Source organism: Schistocerca serialis, chromosome 6, assembly GCF_023864345.2.
Source record: "Schistocerca serialis cubense isolate TAMUIC-IGC-003099 chromosome 6, iqSchSeri2.2, whole genome shotgun sequence".
Lineage (NCBI taxonomy): Eukaryota > Metazoa > Arthropoda > Insecta > Orthoptera > Acrididae > Schistocerca > Schistocerca serialis.
Window position 1 is genome coordinate 168684865 of NC_064643.1, and position 21915 is coordinate 168706779.

Here is a 21915-nt window from a genome sequence, read left to right on the forward strand (position 1 = left end):
CAAAGTCTACTACTCCTACTTTCCAGATGGCAGCACCATCCTGAAAAGTTTGGATTCCACCTTGTAGTTGTAAGAAGTCTCCATACAGATGTCACTGGAACTGCTAATTCATTACTAGCCTTCCGAAATGATTTCTTGGGGCTATGTGTGAAAGACTCTCACTCGTTCAACACATTCTTCGGTCACTCTCGGTTGTTTCATGCTCTCCCTTCGTGTACAGCTACACAAACAAAACTGTCCAAGTTGCTCTTTCATTTGATGTGTCATTTATAATTGTAAGTTGAATGTAGTAAATGCTACAAAGTCTTAAAACCTATATATTCATTTTGAAACACCCTTCACTCATTTCATCAACGCAATATTCATGCATTTCATGTCAATGAAATTATAATTGTCCTTCCTTTTTAATCTTATCCATCCTACTTCTCTCTTGAACTCAAAGAAGGAACTACTAGTTCCAAAAGCTTGATAATGTTTCACTTTTACTTGTATATGCATCTATTGGTACAACTATACATTTCATCTAGTTCCAAAATCTCGATAATGTTTCACTTTTACCTTTATATGTGTGTATTGGTACTACTACACATTGCATCTCCTGAAACAATTTTGCCTCAAATTTTTCTTGGATGTTCACACAAATGAAGTTATTCTCACCTGGGTCCTGAAGACACCTACAAGTCATAAAGTCAAAATGTTGTGGCTAATCAACAATTATATCTTGGTGACCATACAAGCATAACATATTCTGTAGCTTTGTCTGAAAAGCTTCAATGAATATGATTAACACGGATGTAGGTTGATTCTTTATTTTTAAGGTAAATACTGTGACACAGTAAAAACAAATAATTGTGTATGCATCAAAACAAGAAAGATCATGGTGTAGAAATAACAGAAAAGGGGCAGTGGGATGAGCTTACAGGCTTCCATCTTCTGATCCGCTCATATTTATGGAGATGGAAAGAGAGAGAAAGACTCAAGTCTGAAATGTTCTTCTGTATTAGAAACAACTACTAAATATTCAGTGAGCTTCACCTATGAAGTAACTTTTATATAGCAAATAAATCTTCACTGCATCAGTAATAAAATGAACTGCAGTTTTTATTTCAATCATAAAATATTAATTACAATAGATTTAATAAATTATTTCAATTTCTTTTCATGTACATTTTGGGCCTTCTTCCTAAAGGGGCAATAATACACTCGATGCCTTGAAAGTTCGATAGTGCGCCTGAAATTTTCTTGGCAATCCACACACGAAAATGGCTTATATGGCGTATGTTTCTCCTTGAAATGAAGAAATACGTTACTCTTAAATTTGAATGCTCCATCACAAAAAATACAAACAAATGGCTTTGCAAATTCAGAAACAGCTGTAACATTTGATAACTGAACTCCACAGTTAACTTTTGTTCCCAATCCAAGCTCGACTGGGATCTGCGCTGTCAAAACTTCAGGTTGATGAGAAGAAAGAACATGACCTCTTAAGTTCACATCATTCATAAATAAATGACCACAGTAACAACAATTGTATGATGTGCTCCCCTCAACACACAATGCAATTCCTATCCGTAATCTTTCACCTGGAATCAACATTCCATGAAGTTCATCATATACTGCTTCAGGTTGTTCTGTACTTAGTTCATCTTCAGGCAATACATTATGAGAATCTTGAAGATGTGTTTTGCTTGATTCATTGGAAAGATTTGATCCAGTCTGTGTTGTTTTCCAAGAAGTATTTTCTATGTTATTGTTGTAAGGCTGTATTATGTGATCCGTTTCTCTTTGTATTACATGGCTATTTCCTGGAATCTCTGACAAGTGAGTAGTATTTTGCAGGAAGGTATCAACTGCACTCTGAGGCCAATGAAAACTGGGACCCACTTTATTTTTCTTTCCATTTCCCTGTAATTAAGTATATAGCATTACTGTTATAGACACCAAAAATACAAATACCATCTCTACCGGTTTTCAGTTACCTGGTTATAATTTCAAAACATCTTCTGCCTAAAAAAAAAATCACAAACACAACATTGATATATGAAGGGCTTATTTCAATAGTGGTACAAGTCATTTTATTCATATTGAGATAAAGAGCCCTGAAGTTAAATGAGCGCTGAAAAATCTACAGTTGAGATACCAGAAATATTCAAGCATATGGCTTCTTGCTAGAGATGAACCTTTCTTTCTGTTTGTTTGGATCATTAATTTCAGAATCATTATAGGCAGGAAAGTGGAGGTAATGGACTTGTATCACTATTGAAATAAGCCCTTCATATATTCGCATAAGAAAACAGGCACAGCAGACAAAGATTGCAATTGTTTCAATAAAATTATCATAAAAAATAATATCTATGGCCAATGTATAATGGGTGTGTCAACATAACCTAAACACAACTAAGTCATAAAACATTGTGTCAGAAATGTGGATGACTGTGAAATGGGAAGAGTGGAATGAAGGTGTTCTTGCAAATGGTAAATGGGTTAATCTTATTAGTATCACAGATCATATATGAGAATTCACGTGGACAATAAAGATGTAATATTGAAGGTTTTAGCGAACATAAAGGGCACTAGGCACACATGTCAAAGGAAAACTATACTTACAATAACTGTTACATAATCAATAGAAGCTATATTAATAGTATCTAAATTCACATGAGAAAAACATAAAACTACAAGAAGACACAAATGCTGACCAGAGGCGTAATGCTAAGTGTTGCAACTGACACATATAAAAGCACAAACAATTATACTAGGTTTTGGAACTGTTCGTTCCTTTTTCGGGGAGGTAAGAGAGAGATGTTGCAGGAGGTTAGAAAGGAAGGAAATGTCACTCAGACACAAGGTTGGGAGTACCCACTTGTTGACAGGCCAAAACAAGAGAAAGATAAGGGGAGGCATCAAAGAGCGTGTAATCCCAATAGTAAACTGGTAAGCAATGTGACAGTTTCAGTCATGAGATGATAGGACAGTGTGAAAGGCAAATACACTAAATAAGGGAAAGAAAAATGGTAAGTAAAATGAATATTGCAATTCATAACTAAGAGGAAAGTGGAAAAATGAATGTGGAGAAACCAAAAAAAGAGATGAACAGGGAAACATAAAGATAAGCAAGTAAAAAGTGACACAGTGCCTTAAATAACAAAAAAAAATAAAAATAAAAAAAGCATAACATGGGTGAGAGAGGGTGCTAATAACTCATCCTCGCAGAGTAACGTATGGAAGCATTCGAAGCCCGAGTGGCCGTGATCCTCACTCTATTTGCAAGTGGAACAGGAAAGCCTTGCACAGTATGTAATCAGATGTAGTTGGGTGATACTGGATGACATGGAATGGAGGGATAAGGGCGTAGAGGGAAAAGGGGGGGGGGGGAGGGGATGATGCTTCTGAGTTTTTTTGGAAGTGGGAGCTGTACCTGTTGAAAAACAAGGGCATGGCATGGGGGGGGGGGGGGGGGGGGGGAGGAGCAGGGTGTTCAGAGGGAATATCTGCCTGGAGGTCCTTCCCTGATTCTGGGACATCTATTCTTTCCAAACATCTAATCCCCCAGTCTCACACCTAAAATCAACTAGTGTCCAATTCAAAGACCTGTTCTCCATAACCTCAACTGCAAAAACCACTTCACTACACAATCTCAATCCACAATCAAAAGACTGAGCATCAAACTCTGCCAGGGACTGTTTCAATCTGAATCTCAAAAGTGATCCTCCTGCTCTCCTCCAAAATCACCCTCTATTGGCATACCACAAATTCTGTTCATTGAGCATCGTCTACTAATTCTTCCTGAGAAGTATCACCTAAACCTGAACTCATACTCATTCTGAGTTCCAACTTAATCACAACTTGAAAGCAGACCATTATATTATCATCTTACCTGAAAAGATTATTACTATTGCAGCTGACCATGGTGAGTACATGGCAAAGGGGCTTTGTCAGCTCTGAGACACCCCAGTGTTCAAAACTGTTCCCAATGTTCCAATTCTGTGCATCCAGAATGAACTGCAGAAAATCCTAAAAACCTTATGCCTCTCACAAGGGCTCACAACTTACTCCATGGACAGCTTACCCCTCCAGACCAATACACCTCCAACTTCTACCTATTTCACGAAATACACAATAGCAATCACCCCTGCCACACAAGTGTAGCAGGCTTCAAAACCATTCCTGAATGCATCTAAGTCCTGGTACAGAACATCTCCAGCCCATTACACAGAATCTCCCAGCCTACATAAAAGACAGAAACCTCTTCCTGGAACATCTCAAACTAATTCTCACATCTCTTCCATCTGGCGACCTCCCTGTCACTACTGAAGTGATCACACTTCACATCACCATCCCATATACACACTGTCTCTCACTCCTAGAACACTACGTCTCTTAATGCCTTAAAACATTATTTATTTGATCTTACTCAATTTCATCCCTACCTGCAACTTCTTCACATTTCAGGAACAGACATAAGAGAGAATCAGTAGGACTAATATGGAAACCAGGATGACACTGTCCTACGGGACCACTTCCATATCAAACGCTCCCTTCCTGCAGTCTAGGCATTAATCTCCACCAATGAATCCCTCAATATACAAGGGCTGTTCAAAAAGTATCTGACCTTACTTTTTATTGTTGAAACAACAATGGTATGGAGGCATGTGTACTCTCTGTTTGTAGGAGCACATAGTGTGCATGCCTGATTTTTTTTTCACAGCTGTGGAAACAACCAATCACTGGCTAACCACTGACAAGTGAACACATGTAAGTGATAGTTGTCAGATTTTGTGTTGAGGTCAAAATGCCAGAATTGCATAAAATTTTGTTTTAAGCTTGGAGATTCTCAAGTTTCAACAATCCACAAGATTTGACAAGTGTTTAGGGACAAAGTAATGGGTTCCACAAGGGTAAAGGAGTAGCACAACTGCTTCAAAGATGGCCACTAATCAGTGAAGAGCTAAGCACATTCAGGTAGGCCCTCTACATCTGCAAATGATAATGTTATTGATCACGTAAGGACCCTGGTGATACAGGATAGACGAAGCATTATCAGAGTACTTGCAGACAAGATTAAAATTAGTATTGGATCCATTCATTCTGTTTTAAGGAAACATTTGGACCTCAGGAGGATCTTAAAAAAATTGTGCCACAGTTGCTAATAACTGAGCAGAAGCAACTTCATTCAGTTATCACACAGGTCATGCTGGATACTGCGAACAGTAAGACCAACTTTCTTAAAACAATGATTCCTGATTATGTGTTCTGGGGTTTATGGGTAAGACCCAGAAACAAAGTTCCAATCATCGGAATGGAAGCATCCATTGCTCACAAGACCCAAAAAAGCGAGGCAGGTCTGCAGCAATGTGAAAGACATGCTAACCACCTTTTTTACTCCAATGGCATGGTCCATCACAAGTACGCCTTAGAAGGTACTAACATCAATAATGAGTACTATCAAGAGGTTCTGCTTCACCTTGGTTAAGCAGTGATATGCAGCTAGCCAGACCTGTGGTTAGCGAGCAGTTGGCACCTTCACTACGATAACACACTTGCTCACAGTTATCAATTAATTCAGAGTTTTCTGGCCAAACACAAAATGGCTGTGGTTTGTCAAATTCCCTATTCCCCTAACCAAGCACCAAGTGACTTCTGGCCTTTCCCTACACTGAAAAAGGCTCTAAAAGAGATCAGATTCCAGAACAGAGAAGACATTAAGCAGTTGTGCACCATACCAAAAGGGACTTTGTAGCAAAGCTTCCAGTAGTGGCATCAGTGTTGGATGAGTTGTGTAGAAGCTGCTGAGGACTACTTTGAAGGTGACTAGTGTCATGCAATTGTATCTGAATACAGATTTATTTTATAAATAAAAGTCAGATACTTTTTGAACAGCCCTTGTATACACCATACATCTTGTCCACTACCAGGATATTCCAAGCGGTCTCCTCTTTCTACCTCTACAAAAACCAGCCAACAGGTGGTGATGGTCTGCAACACATCAGTGACACCACTTGAGAATCAATAAAATGAGGGAGTGAGTCAGATCTGCCAGAAGTTTTATTATCAAAATGGAGAATCTACTACTCCGGCCATACTATCTTATCGCCATAAGAAGGGTATCTGTCCCCTGACAAGTATCATTGTGAAGAAAATCGTCATGAAGTTCAAAGCCGTAGGTTGTTTAGATGAATGGCCCCATAGTGGGTGACGAGACACAAGCGCTACTGCTGCTCGGGCAGTTTAGGAAGAAATGAAGACTTTAGCACGTTCATCTCCACTTGGTAAAGTCAGTGTTCATGTAGTCATACATTGTGCCAGCACTGCATGCACTATTGTTTGGAGAGCACTAAGACGTACCCTCCAATTCTATCTGTACAAAATCCAGTGTCATCATGAACTGTTAGCCACCAGTTTGTGACACAGAGAGCATTTACAGGATGGGCACTTCAAAAAATGGACGAAGATGACAATTGGTTGTCTAACATATTGTGGACCAATGAAGCCCAATTCACACTCCAAGGGTCTGTCAACAATACCCACAAGTGCAGAATTTAGGCTACTCAAAATTCTAGAATTGTCGTGAAAAATTCATTGCATGACGAGAAACTCAATGTGTGGTTTGGATTTGCCACATGAATCAGACCCTTTTTCTTTGAGGAAATGTGGGGTGCTGCATTTCAAACTGTCAGCATGACGGGTGCAAGATACACTGATATGTTACAGAATAGCATCATCCCTAGCCTCGCTGATACACACCTTCTGGAAGGTGCAACTTTTATGCACAAAGGTGCTCCTCCCCATATCGATACTCGTGTGAAAGATCTCTCGCACACATCATTTGGTAAGGATATTGTGCTAAGCTACCACTTCCATTATGCTTGGCCTCCCAGATCCCCAAACCTCAATCCATGTGATTATTGGTTGTGGGGTTACCTAAAGCTGAAAGTCTACCATGCCTGACCAACCTCATTAGGGCATCCAACAGCAATTTCTCACCATACCTACTGACATACTGTACAGTGCTGCCTACAACATTGTCCCTTGACTACAAATACTTTTGATGAATGATGGCTGACATGTTGAGCATTTGTTATAAAGAACATTATCTTTGCCAAAAATCAGTTGTTATGCTAATTATTAATTTTGTATCAAATGAAATGCCATCTGTTGGTCCTTTTTTTCCCCCCAAATAAACCCTGTGTCATTTCAAGCATTTGTGTCAGTTTTTGCCTCTCTACATACATTATTTAATGATGTGTTGAATTTTGAAATGTTACGGACTTTTGGGTCACCCTGTACTTAGGTCTAATACTTTTGTAAAAACTGTCAGTGATATTTTCACCTCAGAGTTGAATGGAAAGAATACTCATATTAACATGGTGACTGTATTTAGGCATAACCAACAGAAAATTTTAAAGTCTCATCCATAATTAGGGAAACAAACACACAAACAAACAAGTGTAAAAATTTAAATTAGCCCCATTTAGTGAACATAGCAAGTTAGTACACTTCCATTATAGAATGAAAAATTCATAACTCAAATTAGTTATGAGGGCTGTATCAAATGTAATGCTTCAACATATCTTGTATCACCCTTTAATGTGTACACCATGTGCCAGTTGTATAGAGCAGCTCAAACCTTCCCATTAATTTCTGGTAAGTTCATTTTATGAGACCATCAGGGGCAATGGCATTAGTTGATATCAGTTTCTGAAAGTACAACAAGCCATCTCTACAGTTAGAAACTCCTATTCTCAAATTCCAGTTTCTTCTTCATTCCACAAGAAAAATTGCTTGGAATAGTCTATGAAATGGAGATATGATGTTGAGTTTCTGACAAATTTGCACAAAATGACATCCACAGACAATTGCACAGTTGTCCAAAGTTCATACTATGATACATTAACTTTTCGAAACTGCAGTTGGTCACAATGAAGAGAAATTCAATAAGCTCATCCATGTCGATCAGCAGATTGTGACCAAAAAACTTCATGTTGGCGGTAAATGAAAGTTCTGTAACAGAACAAGGTGTTTTTACTGAGACTGTTGAAACTGTGGGTACATGTGGTACATTGTGCCTGTTTTCAGTGAAGTGCAATGAAAAACTGTGAATCTAGACAGTGAAATAAGTATATTCTCTCAAAAGGACTGAGAAAAAGGAGTGCTGTCAATATTCAAATAAACTTTTAAAATATGGATTCATCCCCTGATCTACAAATGAAGAACTACCAGTGAAAATATACACTGACTGATAAAAAAAAGTAAAGCACCCAGAAGATACCGTCAGATGTCACTGTAACTTGGTACATGCACAAAACATTGGCAGGCAGGTAAATGATTAGAGCTGCAATTATCTATGAAAGGTAGAGTGGCTGCCCAAGAGCATTAGTGTTGTTCATGTTTAGTGTTGTTACCAGGCCTGATAATGTACATAATAGACGTGAACAGTGTCAGATGTAGAGTGATCGTTGCAAGGAATGGAGATGCCACCTACTTGTGTGAGACAGCGTTATCAGAACATAAGACAGTTTGAAACGGGCCTCGTTGTGTGTCTCCATTTGGCCAGCTAGTCAAATCGTGGAGTATCCAGATTTGTGGAGCATTCGAATGTGACAGTGGCCCTACAATGGGCAGCATGGGAACGTGAAGGAAGGCATACTCATTGTCAAAGTTCCAGTTGACCACATCTGACCACCACAAGGAAGGACATGCACCAAACACATTGTAAACCCTTCATATCTGTCTCTGCCACCTGAAAACAATAGGAGACTCCCTGCAACTTTCCATGTCATCAGAGATCAGAAGCTAGCAGCAGCCAGACTGGGGTGTTACCACCCCATTTATAGGCTGCTATTAACACAACGCAACAGCTGCATATGCAGTGGTGCTGTGACTCGGAAGCACGGGCTGCTGATGAATGGTGTCACACTGTGCTAAATGACGAACCTGGATGACAATCTTCAACGAATAAAGTGGTGACTTGGGAAGAGGTCCCATTCTTCCAACATTTTGGAGTGGCACAGCAACGTTACTTCTGACATCAGTGGTGTGGGGAGCCATCGGGTATGATTTCAGGTCGTGCCTGGTGGTGATGAGGGAACTGTGATACCACAAGGGTGCATCATGGACATCTGGATCCTTATGTGCTATCTCTCACATGACGGTATCACGGTGCCATTTTTGAACAGGATAATGCTCGAGCACACATGACAAATGTCTCAGTGTGACATTGAGGTACTCCCACGGCCAGTAAGAGCCCCAGGTCTGTCACAACAGAACACTTATGGGATCAACTTAAATGCCAACTCTATCCCACTGTTGGTGACCAGTATATTAAGGACCAGTCATGCACCAGGTTGTCCCTGGGGAATATACAACGGTTTTATGACATCTTTCCCAATTGAACACGTGCAAGCATTCCTGCCAGAGGGGATGCATGTCCTACTGAAAGTGAGCTCATATTGCCAAGGTCTTGGTAAATCTGATTCAGTATTGTAACCACTGAAGTAACATTACATACCCTCTCAAACCATAGAGTATCATTTCGTTTCTGCCTTCTTTTCTGATGCGACAGTTTGTTCAATAAATTATATCGATCTGTTGGAAAAGTGTTTTAATTTCTCGTCTTATTCACCCACTAACTCCAAGCCTGACCTCTCTGTGTGTAAACATATCTTGCGTAATCAATGGGAATGCGCTGTGCGGCCGACGACCTAGGCCGCTACTATTGTCGTGCCACCTCGGCCCATGGGGACGTGCGCTGCTAGTCTACAGCATGCATCCAGGATAGGGTCTCTCCTCTGCTGCCAGAATACTCTAAGTCCATTATCAGTCCCTGGCGTCATCCTATGTGTGCATTGCTATATTACTGCATATCCTGGTAAGACAGCAGTCAGTCGGCAAGATGCCTCGCAATCGCACGCATCATGTTTAATGTTGGTGTCCTACGATCTACAAAACAGTTCTTGACATTGAGACTGATTATAATATGAATGTTAATCGTGCCAAAACAATTGATTTTCTACAAGGACCATCAGTTTTCCATGGTGGGCGTGTCGGGCAGGATATATTCAAACAAAGCTATGATATACGTTTGATAAACATAACAATTAAGGAATGTTACTCAGAGAAGCACATACAACCACTGAAACACTTACACATTACCTGCAGTTAAAAAAAATGTTTGAACAATGCTAGGGCCTGATGGATATGCTATGATGAAATCCACATCTTTCAGTAATGACACATTTTTGAGATGAATTGTCAAGATGTGGAAGAGGAGTTTTTCATAGTCTTAAAGTCTTCCTAGACTTCAGTCTTCATCCTGGTGGAGTATGGTGATCCAGTGGTTGTAACTCATTTGTAATTGAAATTGATGAATTTGTTTGCTTCATTAATCAGAATGATGAGGTAATTTATTTACTTGAGTCAGGAGCATAAACCGGGGCAAAACGTTTTGTTGTCTATACTTCTCCACATTCACAAAGTGTTGGCCCTTTAAAGTATCCCCATTTCATTAGGTTGTCCTTAGGTTTGCCAATGCCCCCTTGTAAACTGTTCAGTGATCTCCATGTGACCAGTCTAAGTAGTGTCCAACTGGTAAGCATACTGCTGGCTTTACCCTTTCTTGCAGATGACTTATTTTGGCTGCCCACAGTTTTTCTCTCACTTCCTTGGCTGACATATATAGTACAGATATTATTGACTTCAGCCTTGGTCTTGGAGGAGCATGTCCATGCAGTGGGTGTAACTCATGTTTTTGACTTTCCTTCTTTTGGCATTTGTTGTTACTTCCCTTGTGGCTGCTTCCCAACACACGTCAGAAGGAGCTATGCTTGCAGATGACTTATTTTGGCTGTCCACAGTTTTTTTCTCACTTCCCTGGCTGATGTATATAGTGCAGATATTGACTTCAGCCTAGATCTTGGAGTAGTATGTGCATGCAGTGTGTGTAACTCGTGTTTTTGACTTTCTTCCTTTTGGCATTTGTGGCTACTTTCCAACATATGTCAGAACAAGATATGCCTGCCATGCAGCACAATTTATCAAGGATGGTGAAGGAAATTGGCATGCCCTTTCAAAGGAATCATACCGACATTTGCCTTGAGCAATTCAGGGAACTCATGGGAAACCTAAATACAGATGGCCGGACATGGGTTTGAACCATCATCCTCCAATATGCGAGTCCAGTGTGCCAACTGCTGCACCAAGGAGTTGGTTCCAGACATCCAATCATCAATCTTACTGTTTCATTAAGGGCTACATCTACTTCATTCAGAGGGATAGGTTTATGCAACACTGGGCAGGCATATTCACCAGCCGAGAAACAGAGTACCACAGCAGAAGTACAGACCACCTTGAGTTGGGCACTCCAATAACCACCAACAAGTTTCTGGATGATGTCATCTTGGCCTGACACCTTACATTAGGCATTAAGGCAGTTCCACTGGTAAGTGAGCAGTCTAAGGCAATTCCATGGTACTTGGGTATAAAAACAATGCTCCAGCTTGATTCCTTCCCAAATCATTTTCAGTTTTCTTCTTGCCTGTCTATTTCTTAAGTGCATAGCACAGACTTGAATTTTGAATAGGTTTTTCATCAGGTGGTTCTTGTTATAGCACCTGTTCTGCTTCTTCAAAGTCATCTGTCTACACTGTCAAAGCACAGTCATCAACACCTATGAAACTCTTGCATGAATTAAGCCTTGGTTGATCATTTTTGTAAAATTTGAAGAGCAAAGGCAACAGTGCACTCCCTTGTGGTAGACCATTTCTTTGTTTCTTCCAGCAGTTATATCTTTTTTGAAATTCAACAAAGAATCTTTTATTTTGCTGTATGGCCACAGTTATTCTAGTGACACCATAGTCCTGGGTCAGTGCATATCTCTTCTGAGGCATTATGTGATACTGGACATGTCATAAACAGACCAAAGTTTGATAAATGCCACTCTGGTGACCTTCCCCCTTTCAAATACATCTTCTACGTGCTGCATTGATGAACTGCCTGTGCTGTACAGTTTCTTTGTGGTCTGAAACTGGCCTGTTCAGCTGTAAATGAGCTATCAATCTTCAGTGACAGATGGTTCAAAAGCATCCTTTCAAATATCTTATAAATACAGCATAATAATCAGGTAAGCCAATAGCTCTGAGGCTCAGAAGGCTCATTTTCTGTTTCCAAGATAGTATTTATCATGATTCCCTCCACATTTTTGGAATATTGCTCTGTTTTAAGTAGTTACTGTATAATTCCACATGCCATTTCAGTGTTGTTGTCCAAATTTCTTTATCTGCTCGATTCGTTTGTCATCCAAGCCACATGCCTTGTTGTTCTTATATTGCTGTATAGCTTTTTGCACCTCTTTTCACTAAATGGAGTTGGCAGTGCATTCGTTTCTAGGTGTTCTTGCCTCTGGATCTTAGGTCCTTTGCCACATTTTTCTGTTTTGCCAATTTTAAGAAGTTGTGTGGCTATTTCACTTGGGGAAATGTTTGGGTGAGTTTTCTTTTAGGTTTGCTCATTACTCAGGCGACACAGAAGATTCCATGTGATTTGACTACTTTTGGTCATGTCTAGTTCTTCTAGCATTTCCATCCAGAATTTCTCTTACCTTATGTAAAGATCAAATAAGTTTTAAAGCAACATGTGATGTTTGCTCCTTAAAAGGATTTTCTTCAAAGAGCTCATGTATTCTTCCAACAGATGGGTGTTTCCTTTACTAAGACAAAGAATGAGTTGGTACGGCATTCACAGGGGAAGGATTTGAGAGATGACTCCCAAATGGTTCCTACAAAATCTTCATATGCTTCATGACAAGGATTTATTTTCAACACAAGGTTTTCTAGTGTCTCTGAGAACACATTCAAGTTTGCTTTCTTGAAACTGTATTTTCTTCTGAATGGAACTGCCTGGGTTCTTATAACTCCAGTGATCTGACACATGGTGTCCTACGTCTATGTTGGGTCCTTGGAATTGGAGGAACTATGCACTTGAAATATTGTGAAGCTGTTTCTTCACTGATAAAAATCATATCAGGATTGTATCCTCACTTTCAGTGTCCTCTGTTGGAAGATGATCGTAGTTTTCTATTGTGAATTAAGTTTGAGTTACTGGATTCAGCCAATTACTGCTTCATCAATCTCATTCCCCTCCTCAAATCCCCAGAACATAAAGTGGCTATTAAAAATGTCCTAGAATGAACTATATATTTTGGTTGCAATTATTAGTTGGTTTGTTAAGGTGCACTGGGTGGTTTGTCCTCCGTTTACATCTAGTGTAATTCACATGGTCAACTGTTGCATCATTTTTCAAAGTTATAAGAATGTAGGCTTCCGCAGCCGCTGGGTATTATGCCGCGTCGTTGCTAAAAACTAACAACAACAATAAACTAAAACCGACGTTTTGGCCGAACTGCAACGGCCTTCCTCAGGGCCTGTTGTGCCCTGAGGAAGACCGTTGCAATTCGGCCAAAATGTCAATTTTAGTTTATTATTGTTGTTAGCTTTTAGCAATGATGTGGCGTAATACCCAGAAGATATTTTTCAAAGTGTTTGTGCATCATGTAACTGAGAAGGAACCCTCTAACCAGCTTGGTATTTACTAAATGGATGTGGGAAACTGCTAAAAATCCACATCCCAGCTAGCTGCGACACCAGCTCCCATTATTAACCCATGAGGCAGATTCAATCCAGGGCCAATGCACCTAACAGTGTTCTGGATGTGGGTGCCTTAACACACTCAGCTATCCAGGTGAGTATGATTAAATTAATTACAGTTTGTAACGAAGGAAGAAAGACTGACTAGAGTCTGATGTTCCATCAATACTACAATGAATTCATTCAAATGGAAATCGTTAGAATGGACCACCAGCTGCTCTGGAATGAGAGCTGTAACTGTGTTACATCACTTGGCAGTTTGTACAGAAGCATATCAGTAATAAGTTTATAATTGATGGGATCAGATTTTTCACACTCACATGCACTGTATCTAAACATCGGTGAGAACTGCAACAAATAAATGTTAATGCAAAACATTTTATATTCCTTGCCCCATCCAGTAAATCCATATACTTAATTAATGATATCAATATAATAGAGGGAAACATTCCACGCGGGAAAAATATATTCAAAAACAAAGATGATGTGACTTATCATACGAAAGCGCTGGCAGGTCGATAGAAACACAAACAGACACATACATACACACAAAAATCAAGCTTTCGCAACAAACTGTTGCCTCATCGGGAAGGAGGGAAGGAGAGGGAAAGACGAAAGGAAGTGGGTTTTAAGGGAGAGGGTAAGGAGTCATTCCAATCCCGGGAGCGGAAAGACCTTAGGGGGAAAAAAGGACGGGTATACACTCGCACACACACACATATCCATCCACACATATACAGACACAAGCAGACATATTTAAAGACAAAGAGTATTCCCGGGATTGGAATGACTCCTTACCCTCTCCCTTAAAACCCACTTCCTTTCGTCTTTCCCTCTCCTTCCCTCTTTCCCGATGAGGCAACAGTTTGTTGCGAAAGCTTGATTTTTGTGTGTATGTATGTGTCTGTTTGTGTTTCTATCGACCTGCCAGTGCTTTCGTATGGTAAGTCACATCATCTTTGTTTTTAAACATATACTTAATTATCAACATTTGGATTTGGCCTATCAAAAGGCTTTGATGTACCAAGGGAAAATGGTATCTAATACATATCACAGTACAAACTATGTGATGGAGGTGCTATCAACAGAGAGACACAATAAATCAAGGGAACATGGTACTTTTAACACTCAATGGGAGCAGTCTAATTGTGTTTTGTATGCAGAAGAGGCACATCCTCATCTATTTCTGAGCACTAACACTTTCAATTTACAATAATTACAAGATTGTGGTGAAATATTTCTCTAACAAGTTGATTAATTCATGATTAACTATATTTTCGTACAGTGACACAGGTACAACAACATTTTTTCAGTAATTTGAAATTATGATGTAGAAGCTAAATCAAAAATATTTATTCTGTCAAGCAATGTGGCAGTATAAAGGCCAATTTGTAATGCTACCCGGCATTATACATATGTCGTATCTGTAGAGTTGCCTGCAACACACAAAGTAGATTGTGGGAATATGTCATGAAAACGGAAATTACTTTCTAGGATATAGGAAAGTTAGTTACGGTATACCTCAGGGTTCTGTGTCAGGTGACTTTTATGCCCGACTTTTATAAATACTATAACAAACCACTTGCCAGCAACAGAGCCAATGCTGTTTTCAGATTGTACTAGCCCTTTTATGAAAAGTAACAATGATTGTGATTTACAGCATAAGTTTTTGTGGCAGCAGAAGCAGCATAGGGATTACTTAACAATGTGACCACACTGACAGCCAGATGTCAGATGTCACCAACATGACAAGTATACAAGGGTTACGAAATGACCAATGACAGATGTCACTAACAATACACAATCATTAGCAAAATAAAATTATTGTGGAATACGGGAGAGTGTGCCACATATATGATACATAAATTGGGGTAGCAGACATTAAAACAATGGCATTTTTCGCTGCAGAAGGATCTTCTCATGACATTTCAATCAATCACCAACTTTGTCCTCAAAGTGTGAAAATATTTTGTTGGCAGCACCCACATAGAGAAAAATGATCATCATAATAAAACAAAAGAAATCAGAGCTCACATGGAAAGACTTAAAGTGTTCATTTTTGTTGCACACTGTTCAAGAGTGGGTTGGTAGAGAAGTACTTTAAAGGCAGTTTGATGAATCCTCTGCCAATTGTGAATTGCAGACTAATCATGTAGAAGTAGGTGTAGAGCTAAAGATAACTGGGGTTCTCAGCTGGGAATATTGGGCATTACACAAGTGTCCAATTTCATCCGTTTCCTTTGACCAATGACATCATCAATATGGCAGAAATGACTACTTCCAGCGTATAAAAAACGAAGACAGTGATGTCACTACAGACACATGCCAGCAAACACGAACAAAAGTAAAAATGACACAATAAAATCTCACTCCAAAAATAAACTGAAACAAACCGGACAACTGCAGAATATTGGGGGTTTAGGACAGGGACAAGCTAAATATACAAAATTAAAAAAAACATTGCACCATCCCAAAACAAATAATATAAGAAAAATTTTAATTACAGCATTCCGCTACTCCAACAAAATCACATGAATAGGACGCTTCCCTTGACCTATATAGCTAACCGCAACTACCGACACTAAAAAACAAACACCTACAAAGCCAAAAAGTGGCATTGGACATTTCCCATGATCTATATAGCAGCTATCGGTACCAAAAAACCAACACCTACAACTCGGAAAAGTAGAACCAAAACCCTCACAACTCAAAAACCCAAATACACCATATTCATTATATCTATTAAAACACAACCAACTTACCATGACTATACAACATACAAAACATCACAATTATTATACAATAGCACCAAAACAAAAGTGACTTATACACGCACGCGCTGACAACGCCATGCCACAAATGTGGTACCTAACATACTCAGCAATAAGACTGAACATCTGCAGAAGCTGTATAATAGACATCATATCATTACCAATCTCAGAACATAATGATACACTCGTGAACATCACTGTCATACCGATACCAAATGGAAAAAATAAATTTAAAAAAAGATTTAAAAAAATTAGGTTGCTTTCCACACAACAGACACCAAACTGATCAGACCTAACAAACTAAAAAGAATCTTAATCACTCACTGAAAACACTTCCACAATCCACATTGTCACACCAACTACCTAAACTCAAAACCATGTTAGCATGATGACAATCAAAACTCAAATGAACCCAGCACCACAAGTTAAACTCAGCACGTCTACAGCCACTGCCAAAGGACACCATCAAATATGACGACATAACACCTACAAACACAACCAGCTAAAAACTCTGTGCCAAGATGACCTCACATACCACACCATGATGTCAAGGGCCAAAGCAGACAGGTGGAATTGGACACTTCCGTTGGCCCGAATGTTGTTACTAATGCTTACAAACACATTAAAAACTTGAAAAAAATCAAACCATAGTGAGTTAATACAGGTGCTCATCAGAGACATAAACATAAATATGGAATGCATATAAAAAATACTGTCATGAAACATTCATTGGCTTCACCAAATCATAGCCTAACCTACAAAACAGATCAGTCTGTCACCATGAACTTTGTTTAACAAAAATAGTTTTTTGTTGTGATACATCCATTTGCTTCACCAACTCACAACAAAACTATCACATTCCAACCCAACCTAGGCCTCGGGGTACACTACAGTTCTATCATTGCAACTTCATAAAACAAAGAAAACAACATAAAAGGATAGTATACAATATAATGCACACATTGTTACCTTCAATGGATCGCCATCACCACTAAACCTACAGAAGACATTAACAATGTATAATGAGCAAAACAGACGGGCAAAACCTAGGCTATCATTGAATCATACAGACAAACATATTACAGGTAGGTTACATGTAAATTATATCACAATTCAGTACATACATGGATGGCTCACACTGTGCATAAATGCTGTTTAGAAACATCTGCATGCTGGTAAATGAGAAGAAAATAGTACAGATGAGCTTCAGACTTAGAAGAACAAAAGCTATTTAAGCTATATAGACCTAATACTAGTAGCATTAAGGGGCTGTAAAATTGGAAGAGGTACCATATTACACAAGGACATTGTTTATCAACAACACTTTGCAATAATTATACCAAAAACTAAGACAACACATCAACGAAAACCAAGGGGCTTAGCAGGAGGAGGAGAGAGGATAAAGGTGATTAAGTACGCATATACAGATGATCAAGCAGTGTTGGTGAAACAGAGAGAGAACAACAATTTATGATGGTGAGGATCATAAGAGTGATACAAAATGTATGGAATGGGGATAACTGTACTAGAAACCAAAGCAATGAGAATTAGTAGAGATACAGGTTCTGTCAAAATATCATTGGAAGGAATGACTTTGGAACAAGTAAAATCCTTCAGGTACTTAAGAAGTTTACTGACAGAAAATTCAAGCTGTGTGAAGGAAGTAAAAGGCAGAATATCCATGTGTCAAGGAGCTTTTAAAAAAACTGGTTTGTTGACAGCAAAAACAATTCTGATAGAATTAAGAGAAGGATTCGCCAGGTTTTTTATCTGGTGTGTAGTGTTGTCTGGCAGCAAATCATGGCCAGTCAAGAAGAATGAGGAAAAATACTTAAATAATTCTGAAATGTGGTTTCAGTGAAGAACGCTAAACATGAAATGAAATGGCAGAATCAAGAAGTATCTTCAAGAATAGGATAGAAAAGGAAAGTGGTGGACACAGTACGAATGAGGAAAGACAGCCAGAGGAAGACTTCAAATGCTGGATAACATTAAGAAAGGACAAAGTGACTAGCAGATTATGGAAGTAGTGCACAACAGAAGAAAGTGGAGAGATCTAGTCAATACCTGTTGTAAAACAGAGATACCGAAGAAGAAGAGCAAGAAGGACGAGGAGGAGAAGACAACAGAAGCATTCAAGAAACATGTAACACAAAATTCTTAGGAAGTGTTGTTCTGATATTAGAGTATGTTGTTAGTAAAAAGTGAACAAGAAATGTAAAATTAGGTGATTTTTTTCCCGAAGTGAACTAAAAGCAAATGGCGCAAAATAGCCTGTTTTAAGAGTAATTCTGTAAGTAATTTGTCAGTTCCCAGCAAGTAATGCAGTGGACTTGCCAATGTCATAAACAGGGTATTCCAAAACTATTTGTTTAAATTAATACACAACAAAGAGAACATCAAAACAAATACATGTCAATAAGGAACGTATGGTCTCTTAAGTCAACCTACAATGTCAGGGAACTTTGGTTAGCCTACCGGTGTTGATGTGAGATGTGCTCGTGTCACTGACTGGTCCTGATATTCAAATATCTACAGTTTGTACATTTGGACACACTTGAATTCACAAGGTACTCAACCTCGTGCTCATCAACAGTAATTCAGTGTTAATGTGTGGGCTGACATTCCTGGTGATAGGTTCCAGCACAATGGGGCACCTGTCCATTTCAGTTTTGCTGTGAGGAATCATCTGAGAGACACCTCTGGCAATTAATGGATATGGCCTGGCCACCCAGGTCACCTGACCTCATGTTTGGATTTTTCCTCTGGAGAGGCATATGAAACAACTGGTGTGTGAAACTAATGTGGAAACAGGAGAAGACCTTGTCGATAGAGTTGCCATCACTGATAGTACCGTTCCAGGAACCTTAAAACAGACCTGACAATCCAGAATGAGATTTTCACTCTGCAGCGGAGTGTGCGCTGATATGAAACTTCCTGGCAGATTAAAACTGTGTGCCTGACCGAGACTCGAACTCGGGACCTTTGCCTTTCGCGGGCAAGTGCTCTACCAACTGAGCTACCGAAGGTAGGTAGGAAGGAAGGTAGGAGACGAGGTACTGGCAGAAGTAAAGCTGTGAGTACCGGGCGTGAGTCGTGCTTCGGTAGCTCAGTTGGTAGGGCACTTGCCCGCGAAAGGCAAAGGTCCTGAGTTCGAGTCTCGGTCGGGCACACAGTTTTAATCTGCCAGGAAGTTTCAGACATGACAATCATTGGTCAGACAATGCACACACACCAATGATCGCACATATGAGCAGTTCCTGTGAATGCCACTGTTGTAATTAGCATGCTAAACGATCTTCTGTGTAAATTGTCCTTAGCATCAGAAATTGCCACCAGTGATCATACATACCATAACTCAATATATTTGCTTTGATGTGCTCCTGTATTAATCTGAACGAATAGTTTCGGAACATCCTGCACAGAATGGTTTGTAAATACAACAAACAGCAGTTTCTGGTAACAGCATGTGTATTTTGAATTATCTGTGAGATATGTAGAAGAATTATAAATCATGAGATTTATAATATTTTTGTACATAATTAAGACACAAATTTTTTCCTATGCTATATTCGCTGCATCCTGTGCATTGTATACCTTTTTAGCAGTAACTTTTCTAAGTTCTGTACAAAATAATCAAACGATGATTAACATTTTTATTTTAGCATTCTGTATTAAATAACACGTAAATGTTATCAATTCTGACAATGAATCCCGTCACTTTGTCTCTAAATCCTAAGCAACAGGAGTATGTAAGTCAAATTCAAGGGCAAGTTATCCATAATTTCCAGTACCTGAGCGCAGGTATTATGAATAGGTTCTAACGTCAGAAGTTCCTTTTTCTCAGATCCTAATTTCTTCTTCCTCCCAGAAGAACTGCGTGTTTTCTGAGCTGCCTGTCGTTTGCCTCTTGTGCATCCGCTGTCTTCGGCGTTTTGTTTGTCCACATCCATGCATGTTGCACGCTGTATTTCTGTCGATTCTATGCTGCCATGGAAACTAACATACTTCTCACATAGCTGTGCCTTTATGCTATACAGCTGACCTTCAACAATGTCGTATTGATTGACTAACTGAACGCACGGAATACACACTAAAACCGAAGGGTTGGGTTGTGGTATTATCCACTTATCTCCAATTATTGCTCTCAGTTTGTCTTTTACCGGTGTCTCACTCTGGGCTGTGTATGAAGTGTCTAAAGTCAGATCAACGTAATGCGATAACGAATGCGAACCACAAACGAGGCAGTGAGAGCTCTCTCCACTAATATTACTGTAATTTAGTAGCTCCATTCTATATGTTCTAAACCGTATACCAGTTCAAATGGAAATTAGCCGTCATTACTGGAAACTATAACACCATCATTTACAAATATCTATAGTAAATGTAATAAATGTCAACAGCAAGAAATGTTTGTAAACAGAAACGCACATTGTTCGACTATAAACACCAATACACAACCGTACATCGATTTATCGCTTGATTCGAGTATTTATTCGACCTATCGCGGTCAGCCGACATAGTAGCAGAGGCTCTAGTCAGTCACATATGATAGGAACGTTGATTCGAGCTTTCTCTTTATCGTTCTAGCACTCTAACGTAAAATCCCAACACTCAGTCTCCGCATTGTTACTCACAGCGATAAGAGCGCACCAAGTGGCCAAAAAGCTTGTAGGCGACTTGCCTACAACAAATAATTGCATAGCCGTCCGGTATAATGTGTCGACGAAAAAATATTTATTCGAAACAACTCACAATGAGAAGAAACTAAAAAAAAACAGAGAAGTAACAAAAAGTAGGAGACTCTGTAGTCTTACGGCAAAGATAAAAAACAACACATGATCAGAAAAAAAACTCTCGCGCACTTTTGAAATTACTTTGCACCAGACATGAAAAATATCACTGCCTCACAGACCCCCTCCCCACCGCCCCCTTAAAGTGCGGAGCCTCAGGGATGTCTTGGTACTTGAATTTTATTCGACGTCCAGCTCTGGTGTGCGTCGGGTGTCTCGGGGGTGGTGACGTTGTTGTTAGTGGTGGTGATTCACCTGTCTCGGACGATGTACTGAGCGGTGTTTCGGTATGCTCTGCGTCCATCATGTGTTGATGCACAGGCGTGGTGTCAGAGGTCGGAGAGGATAAAATCCATGCTGGCTTGACACGTTTAATCGATACCTTTGTTGGAACACCATTGTACATTATGTCCACAGTATGCTTATTTCTACTCAGCACCTGAAACGGGCCCGTATATGGTGGTTGTAAAGGCGATTTGACTGAGTCTGTTCGCAACATTACGTGAGAGCAATCGTATAAGTCTTTGTGTACAAACACCTTACGGTTGCCATGGCGAGAAGGTGGCGAGCAACGTATATTTGTGCAGTGACGTTTTAGCTGCTGCACCCAGTGTGTGAGGCCCTCTGACTCCAGATCAGAATGTTGCGTGTTCAGATCACGTCGGGGTCACCAATTATGTAGGCGACTTGCCTACAACAAATAATTGCACA

At 39.6% G+C, this 21915-nt stretch overlaps 1 protein-coding gene across 1 annotated transcript; it reads right to left on the reverse strand.

Annotated features, from left to right (window-relative positions):
• Positions 1 to 793: 793 nt before the first annotated feature.
• On the reverse strand, positions 794 to 20851 carry LOC126484403 (zinc finger protein 845-like). The gene is made up of 2 exons (XM_050107903.1): positions 20206 to 20851; positions 794 to 1905 (listed from the first exon to the last, which is right to left on the reverse strand). The coding sequence occupies exons 1-2, from the start codon at positions 20701 to 20703 to the stop codon at positions 1144 to 1146; spliced, it is 1260 nt and encodes a 419-aa protein (XP_049963860.1). The 5' UTR covers positions 20704 to 20851; the 3' UTR covers positions 794 to 1143.
• Positions 20852 to 21915: the final 1064 nt, after the last annotated feature.